General features: G+C 41.8%; 1 protein-coding gene across 1 annotated transcript in view; it reads right to left on the bottom strand.

Annotated features, from left to right (window-relative positions):
* Positions 1 to 1218: 1218 nt before the first annotated feature.
* FDX1 (ferredoxin 1) overlaps positions 1219 to 9605 on the bottom strand; it is a gene marked incomplete at its 5' end in the record, with an annotated part of 33989 nt that continues 25602 nt past the window's right edge. The window contains 2 exons of the mRNA XM_012808140.2: positions 1219 to 2343; positions 7071 to 7200. Of these exons, the coding sequence (XP_012663594.1) occupies positions 2229 to 2343; positions 7071 to 7200 (245 nt within the window). The remainder of the gene's footprint in view (positions 2344 to 7070; positions 7201 to 9605) is intronic.

The following is a 9605-nucleotide window of genomic DNA, read 5'->3' as shown; positions in this document are numbered from 1 at the left end:
ACTTAAAAGTTTCTTCATTGCTGTAATTCAAGCTCTGATATTCTCACAATGGCACACAAAAATACACAACACCACTAATGAATGCCACTCAGCAAGACACGGCCACACATCAACACAAACGCAGCTCTGAGGCTCTGATACACCGAGGTCAGGAAACCTTACCAAGCTCTCTGCACAGTGCTGCCAACAGAAGCACATGATGGCAAGTTCATGAACTTAATCATCAGACCTCATTGTGTTCTCCATTTAATAACTTTAGAAGGCTTTATGTAAGTCATACAATTAAATTTTATTAATTTGCACTTTCCTAATTAGAAACTGAGAATTTGGACTCCAGACTTTAGAGTATTTTGGTTGATTATTATCATTAAAGTTGCTCTGGAGAGTTTAGGTACTCGACACAGGAAGATAAGAATACACAGGACTGAGGCTAATTAAGAGAGTCATTTGTCTGTAAGGTACTTTAAAAATATAAGTACTGCTATGATTTGAACGACCCCTTCAAAACTCATGTTGAAGTTTATTGGCCAATGTAATGGTATCAAATGTGGTGCCTTTAAGAGGAGATTAGGTCATGAACAGATTAATGCCTTTATCTCGGGAGTGAGGTTCTGATAAAAAGGGTAAGTCTGGCCTCCCTTCACTCTCTTGCTCTTTCACTGTGATATGATGTTCTTAACCCCCTCACCACATGCCAGGAAGATGCCGGCACCATGCGCTTGGGCTTCCCAGCCTCCAGAACCACAACCCAAATAAACGCCTTTATTAATCACCCCTCTGAAGGGATGAGCAGGAAGAGAAAACAGAAAACAAACTAAGACAAGAACTCTCCCCATAGAAAGCATTCAATAGCTATTACGCATTAAGTGAAAATTAGATGCTTCAAGTTCTTCCTCATCACTTTTCACGTATTAATTAAAGCTCTATTTTGCAAGTGGCCATTTTAGCTCAAGCCAAGGAATGACCTTGCATACATAGATTTTACCTTTTCCTAATAAAGGGGGAGCTCCCTGAGGGCATTCCTTAGTTATCGCTGTATCCCTGACATTGTATGTCAACACCACGGTGATACACATGAAGCTAACACAATTGTCTTACACTCATTTTTTGACTAATATGTTCTGCTCTTCCTCACAATTAATCCAAGTTTGTTGGTATCTTATTATATTTCCAAAGAAAATGTTCTCTAATTATAATTTCCAAAGACTATCAACTGTGTATTCGTTAACTTTTACGCATTTATTTGCAGTAAAGATAAGGATACAAATGTCTTCCACATGTAATGGGGGAGCTGGTGCTCAGACCATCCCCTCCTCTCTGGGACGGCCCTGCACTGCCGAGCGCCCTGCTCACTGCGCAGCTCCGTCCTTGTGTGAGAGAACGGCGCCCCCTGGGGCTGTGCGAGGTGGCAGCCTGCTCATTCCTTTCTTCAGCTCAAAACAGTAAAACCTACTTTCAAAAATTTCCATTCTATTATAGGCAGAGATTCGTAAATCAGCACTTTTTTTTAAAGATTACAAAGTAGACTGTTCTGCTTAGAACAAAAAGAACAGACATCTAATTTTAGTTTATTCCTTCTATTAAGTCAAAGCAGCTCAAACTTCTTTGACTGTGCTGTACTGTCTATGCTCTGACATATTTCCCACTGAATCAAAATTTTGAAATAGTTATTCATAAGTTTAACAACTATCTTTCAAGCCAGGTATTTCATCGAGAAATGAAATATTTTTGTCCATACACTTCAGATTTAATAATTTCTCCAGTTTCAGTTTGGACATACAATACCCAGTTTCAGTCTGAACTTGTAATATCAAGATGCAGGTTCTACTACAGATTTTATAATTAGTTGTATGGTCCTAAACAAGCCATTTAGACCTCCCCCTTCACTCACATCAAAGAGGAACAACAATGCCTTTCTGTAAATCTACTTTCTGGGTAAACAGATGATGTGACAACATTTTGGTCAAGTTGCTAAACAAACACAAGGTAAAAGATATAAGGTTTTATCATATAAACTATTTTCTAATATTTGGTTGACATTTGTACAATTTAACCCAAATAAAAAACTGCATACTTTCAGAACTACAAACTTCAGTAGTTATATAGTGTGAATTAAAATAGCAAAGCTAGTCAGAGTAAATCCATTCATCCAGGTTCACATTTAATTACACCAGCAATAATTATAAAAATAGGTAAAGATTGGTGAAAATATTCCTATTTATTCTCTCCTAGGAGGTCTTGCCCATATCCATGGATTGCCTGGCGTCGGCCACTGCTTCAGGCACTCGAACAGTCATATTGTCCATAGATTTTGTCAAACACACTTGGCAGCCCAACCGTGACCTGTATAAAAAAGGGGAAGGTATGATTTAGGAGTCAAGTATACGTTATTCACCAGGTGATGCAGTTTAAGATATTTTTAACTTTCTTACCCAAAGCAGTCAGGGAATTTATTAACTTTTAAAATTTCCATTAAGTCAAAACAGATATAACCAACCCAAACACCTAGAAGGCACAGAAGGTAAATATGTAAAACAACAGACCTGGGGGGCCCCAGCTTCATTGTGAAAAGCCTTTAGTTTCTATTCCCTACTAACTGTCTCACCAGAACAACTACTTTTTGATTAAAAAGCCGACAAGCAATGAAATAATGAGAAGGCACATCGGGCAAGAAGAGACGTGAAATTATCCGCAAAGCCGTCAAAGTCATCAATCCAAACCACACAGACCACGAAAGCAAGCCACACTTTTTCAAAAGCCTTTAAAACAACTTTGAATAACTGCATAGACTTAAATCATAGACTGGAAGAGCCTATCTTTTCCCATATTTTTACTACCTCTAAAATCAAGATGCATCTTTGAATTGAGGGCATTTTATGATCACCCCTACACTGAGAGGTTAATGGTCATGTCATACCGGCAGTTCTGGTTACAATATTCATGAGGGTGACTCTTCAACTTAGTTATAGAAAGTATGTTATTACCGGCTCAGTGCCCATAGCACAGTGGTTATGGGCCAGCCACGTATACCAAGGGTGGGAGGTTCAAACCCGGCCAGGGCCAACTAAACAACTGCAACAAAAAAAATAGCCAGGCATTGTGGTGGGCACCTGTAGTCCCAGCTACTTGGGAGGCTGAGGCCAGAGGATCGCTTAAGCCCAAGAGTTGGAGGTTGCTGTGAGCCATGATGCTACAGCACTCTACAGAGGGTGACAAAGTGAGACTCTCTCCAAAAAAAGTATGTTATTACTAAATTTGCTGACCTTAACTACCTTTCAAAATAACTCCAAAAATTAAGAATACAAAAATAGCCAAGTATAAATCTGGTATCAGTAAATACACGTCGTTGGAAAGACAACTAGAATTCATTTCCTTTTTATTTTTGCAGAATTACCACCCATTTTATTCATATTTTCCTTTTTTAATGGTTATATATAATTCAAACCTATGTCTGAAGAACTCTAAATAACTCTTCCAATGTGAACAAAAGATGTTACGTGACAACACTGTGCCACAGTTTAATTAACAGTGCTTTTGTTCTTTCTTACTGGCACATGAAAATAAATGTTAACCTTCCAATCAAATTGTCTTCAGTCTGATGGCACGTGATACTCAGGTCTTGGTTTCATTAATGTATTCATCAAGCATTAACTGTGCTCCTAATGGCACAGCATTAAATGTCAGTGAGAACATGAAGACGAGATATGCAGCCCAATTCCATACTTTCTTACTGAACACCTGCACCTGCCGGGCCCCAGGGCACGAGGCAGGTAAGGACACAGTGCAGAGTGGGGGCCGTGCAGACCAGTGGCCAGAGTCCAGTCCCTCACGTGGCTTATTCACAGCAACTTCCTGTTGCTTAACCTCCCTGAGCATCAGTTTTCTAACATAATCTTCAAGACAGGTAAGAGAGTTCCTCTCACAGGCTTGCTGCTAACTTTGAATCAAATGACAGAGATGAGACACGTGTGCAGATGATCAACAGTAAGACTGTGACTTGCCAAATGCCACAGAGAGAGAGCCAGATGGCCCTGGGAGATGAGGAGATGGTGTCTGTGTCCAGAATGGGATTGCAGGACAAGTGGGACTGGCCAGGTAGAAAAGACAGAGGAGGAGCACTGGACGCGTAAGGCAAACAGAACGCAGGGATGCTCCAGGCACACGAGAGGCAAGATGGGTGTTTTGGCTGCTCCACGGTGTAGATCAGGACAAGGAGAATGAGGGGCCAGAAGGGGCCAGGGCCCCAACCAGCTTCAAATGCTAATTCAGGGGTTTATGTTTGAATTGTGAGTAATGAGGACCCACTGGGGAGTTGTGGAGTAAGGAGGGGCTTAACCATGGAAACACTGATTGCTGACAGAAAAAAACTCCTCTACTAACAGTTTCTTGTAGAATCAGAAGTAACCTTGACAACTCTCAATTATGCATTAAGCTCCTTCTGCAAGAGAGAAAACGTGATGAGCCAATCTGGACAAATTCACAGGGACTGCTAAGGCGCGTGCTGGAGAGCCCCGCTGCTCCCGGTGCTCAGGGGACGCCAGTAAGCTGATGCTAGTCTTCCAGGAACCGTTACTTTAGCAAGGGAAACAGATGGGAACAATTATCCATGAATCAGGGCAGGACACCACGGTGTGGGGACAGAACAAGAAGTCTGTTAGGGGAACACTGAGAGAGGAGGCACAGAGCGCTCCCGCTCACCCCAGGGGATAAGCGTGGTGCTCCGTGGCAGCCTTCTCACTCTCCTGCTCCGCCCACCTTCTCAAGGGTCTGTGGCTCCAAGACCCACCCAGAACAGACAGCATCTCACCCCCCCAGAGGAGACGGACAACAAGCCTCCTTCACATCACACTGTGAGTCCCACAAAGCTCTGACACTGGTACAAACGCTTTCTCCAGGCACTCTTGCCAAATATCCCTAACAATGAAAATATACTGGGTGTTGTATTAATTTACTTTACTTCTAAGATTTGGTTTTCAATTCAGAGTAACAGCTGGGGCCCAACACAGCTGGATTCAAATCAGGGCTCTGTCACCCACTAGCCTTGATCAAATACGGGATAACTAAACCTTGTATTCCCACCTACGAAATGGTGATAATGCTGCCTCACCCTGAAGGTTGGATAAAGATCGTATCAATTGCCTTAATATGATTGTGGTTACAAAGCTAACAGTGACCATTTAATGAACACTTTCTCCACCAGGCGCTGCTCTAAGGCCATCACATGTTCATTAACGCTAAACAGTAACCCCACGAGGCAGGTACTACTATCACCATCTTCATCCAGTGCAGATTCACAGTAACACAGACAATTCCTGAATCACCCTTTCCATCAACTATGAACTCTACAAACATTTGGTGACTGCCTACTGTGAATCAGGCACTGGAGTGACAAGGATCAAATAAGACATATCCCCTCCTCGATGGGGAAAAGGAGACAAACGACCAGTATGACAAAACCACGAGGCTGTCCATCAACTTTACATCCAATACGAACAATTAAAACAATGGGGTTTTCTCCTAAAAGTTAACCTTAAAGAAAAGTAAGGGTATAAACTAAAAGGCCGAGTCTCCCTGTTTCTTTGTTTTGGAACATTATGGACCCTAAGAGCGTACATGTGGTGACTAGTGGACAAAATTCTTGCCTTTCCAGATATGTCAAAGTGTTCCACGAATCCTACCAGTGAAACACATTATATACTCTTTCTCCACAAAGTAGCTCCACTAAAATCCTGTGTACTTAAAAATACCAGCTATAAAACACTGTAACAGCTATTTCTTACTCTCCATTATTCAGTTCTAGGATATGGAAATTTTATTACCAAGGCTCCTGGATACTTTATATTCACTCCAGGCCTTCTGTATCTTATTCATTCTGTGTATTTTCTAACTATATAGCTCTCCCTCCATTTCCTTTTCACCTAGAATATTATCTACCACTTGTACCTGTGAATTCTATCTGAATAAAAGGGCAAGTAGTTGGCTGGGATTTAACACTCTTACTTAGAGACACCATTCTCAGAACCAGGCTGATATAGCTATGGGATAGATTCTCTGTGTTATCCTTCAAAAAAGAAAAAAGGAGGTGTTGATAGAGAGTATGGCACTGAAAATGGGAGAGGGGACAGGTCGGTGGCAGCCACAATCCCCTTTGTTTTGGTGTCTAAAGAGGTAATGTTTTCCCAGTTTCTCTTCCCAGAATATCAATCAGTCTCAGCTCCACCAAGGGGGACAGAAACTACAAAAGGGACAAAACGCAAAGTACAAATGATCTCAAAAGGTTTGTGAGGATTAAAGGAGGGAGTTCATGTTAAATGTCTAACAAAATTAGTTACATAATAGACACGAAAAGGAAACTATTGTTATTGCTATTATTTTTGCTTTTATAAAAAATTACTTACAGTAGGGTCACCAAACAGCTTAAAAGGCCAATCTTCAGTAATAATCCCTTATTACCTTACTTCTTAAAATAATAAATCAACTTAGCTATCTTCCTTGATGCCAACCAAGACAGTTAATAAGGGATCACTTGTTACTATAAATCTTATCATTTTTAAGAGTAACTCTGCTCAGTAATTAATGACAAGAATAAGCTCTCAATAATTTCCTTTAATGTACACTTATAAAAAGAACTATTCATTTTAGCATTATTATTAGATACTAAGTTGCTTTAAAATTCTGTTCTCTCAGATAGGTAAAACTTTCCCCTATCGTGTTCAATTATCAAATGAGTCCTTCAGGAATACTCTAAAAATCATGAAATTTAATATCATCCCATTAAGTTGTGATAAATATTAATTCCTGGAATAAAAATAGGCCAAAGAAGATTTACTAGAATTTATTAGGATCCAGAACTTACACTTCCAATATATATATATTTTTACTTTTGTAAAAAGGAAAAGTCTAAAACAGTGAAAACAAGGAGAGATGCCACATATTTGAACTTCAGAACCCATGACTGAAATCTAAAGTGGGAGAAGGCGACTTTCACATTCGTGGGTCTGGACTTAACTAGAAATAAAACACGTCCTCTCCCGGGTTAGTGTACGACGGAAGTGGTTCTAAACTCTCACCTGTCCGTCAGTCCAAACGCCAGATCGAGCATGTCGTTCTCCTCATCCGTGATTGCGTCTAACTTCTCAAATATGTGCTCTTCAAAGATGAGGTGACAGGTGGAGCAAGCCAAGGTCCCCTCGCACGCACCTGCACAGAACCACAGACACTGAACACGCTCCACTCTACACCACACACAGGTCAAACTGCTTCCCTAAAGGGAAGTGTTTCCAAATTTTAGAGTCAGCATTAGAATACAGAATGGAAGGACTTGATTTCTGAATACTAATGAGCATTAGCAGCAATACACCCCCAAACACACACACGCGGAGCTTGCAATCATTCACGTGTTCCTTCACAAAGCTGCCTGGTTTGGGACTGTGAAAAGACAGTGTCCTGGTGTCACAGAGCTGACCGGTAACAAGCAGAGATGTGCGCACACATAAAAATCTGTGTATTTTTCAACTTACGCAGTAGTAATTTATGTAACAGTGATGCAAGTTAACCTACCTTTTCTGGGAGAGCTCAGCACAGTCTGTGAAGACTTGTGTATCAGAGGAACTAGACAGCAACCAAACCTATACCTCAGTGCAGTTAGAAGTTTGTCCCTCTCAGCATTCCTTATGACGTGCACAAGTAACTCTTTTGAGAGTCACTCTCGGGAGCTCCGGTTGCAAATTGATTAGTGTACTACTTGTAAAAGTGTCACCTTGGTTTCCTAAGAGAGTATTTGTCCTGTTTCATTATTTTTAAGTCACTAATTTAATGGTTTAGTGAGTGCCTATTAAATGCCAGACACCGTGAAAGGGACTAACTCAGCCAAACCAGAATGGAGTTCATTCTGCAACAGGGTCGGGTCCCAGACTCGGCTTGAAAAATCTCCTGCTGAGGTAAACTACACTGCACAAGTCTGCCGATTTCAAAGTCAGCTGACTTCCACCCTGCTCAGATCTGCCACTCTGACTTCCACCTACGGCAGTGGTTCTCAACCTTCCTAATGCCGTGACCCTTTAATACAGTTCCTGTGGGTCACGAGTCCTGAGAACCGCTGGCCTATGGGGTCTGCCCTATCCTGTAGGTCACCACTCCTGAGAACCGCTGGCCTATGGGGTCTGCCCTCTCCTGTGGAGTCAAACTCTTCTAGGGAACCCAGCTGGGTTGCAGAGGCATCACCATAGCTGACCACAGCCATCCTCCTACCTTGGCCTCCCAAAGTGCTAGGATGCCGGCGCGAGCCCTGTACCCAGCCTCAAATCCTTCTTCTAAACACTAACTTTTCATATTTTTGAGATTGTTCTTCCTTCTTCCAGCTGAGCACCCTCAGGTCCTTCAAATTTTCCTTACGTAACAGTTGCAAATCCCCTCCCTCAAGCTCGTGGAGCTTTTCTTAAAATGCGGCGTCCACATGCTCTCCCCCTCTGTGGGCGGCAGGCAACACAGCCACATGATGTTGACAATGGCAAACAGACGGTGGAGTCTCCGAGGGTGGGTGGGAGGGGTGCGGACCAGGGGAATCACTTAGGAGGCACAGTGTACGCTCTTCAGGTGACAGGTTCCATGAACGCCCTGAACTGACCACTAAACGATCTACAAATGTGACAAAACCACACAAGTACCCCATAAAGTTCTACAAGTACAAAAAAAATTACTAAGATATTAAAAAACATGTATTGGTATTCTGAGGAGATCTGACAACAGAGGTGTGCAGAATCATATTCTGATTAAAGTCGACTTTTTAAAGTTGTTCTGGTTTGCTTTTTAATCCATTTTTTACACCCAAGCTGCACCCCTTTAAAGACTGCAGAGTCTTCAGCGTAACTCAAGTTTGACGTGATTCTTTCTTGATCAATATCACCATATGAAATATGTGACATTATCACTAGTCATAACTGTGACCTCAATTCTCCTCAGAACGGATCATTTTAACAAGTTATTTCCTATTAATTCAAACATGTGCTATGCGTATTTTACTACTACAAAAAAAATAAGAAGGAAAAGAGAGACTTCCCTAAATCATCATTTTTATTAAACCAGCTGAAAGCAGCTGACAGGACTACATGCTTCAGCCCCCGCTCCCTTTTCACTAACCACATCACCAGGGCGGCTTTACCCGCCGTGCCTCGGTTTCCTCCAGTCACTCTGTCAACCTCGTGTGGTAGTCGCAAGAGCTCACGAGTGTGTACTAGATATGTGTTAAATGTACGTGCTGGGGCCACGACGGGTAGGCTGTAAGCGCTGGTGATCACTGTCATTATGACTTGCAATTGGTAAGAAAGCTCGGATTAATTCAATTTTCTTTTTAAATATAAAAGCAATGAAACCCAAAAAGTTAAAGAAATGCACAGCTCATCCTACTAAGTTAGGAGTGAGTAAGGACGTCAGCTGAGTGTCCCAATGCTGAAGACAACTAGTTTCAGCCGTACATTTAGCTAAGGCTCCTTCAACAGACAGAAAAGGTGCATGTGACGAGGAATCCTCCCCAAGAACTTGGGTCACACTCCTTTTGGTAGCTCCTGGCCAGGGAAATGAAGAGTGACCACTGGTGTCCCACTTTT

Source organism: Otolemur garnettii, unplaced genomic scaffold (genome assembly GCF_000181295.1).
Source record: "Otolemur garnettii isolate 467f Iridium unplaced genomic scaffold, OtoGar3 scaffold00086, whole genome shotgun sequence".
Taxonomy (NCBI): Eukaryota; Metazoa; Chordata; class Mammalia; order Primates; family Galagidae; genus Otolemur; species Otolemur garnettii.
This window is presented reverse-complemented; position numbering and strand designations above follow the sequence as displayed.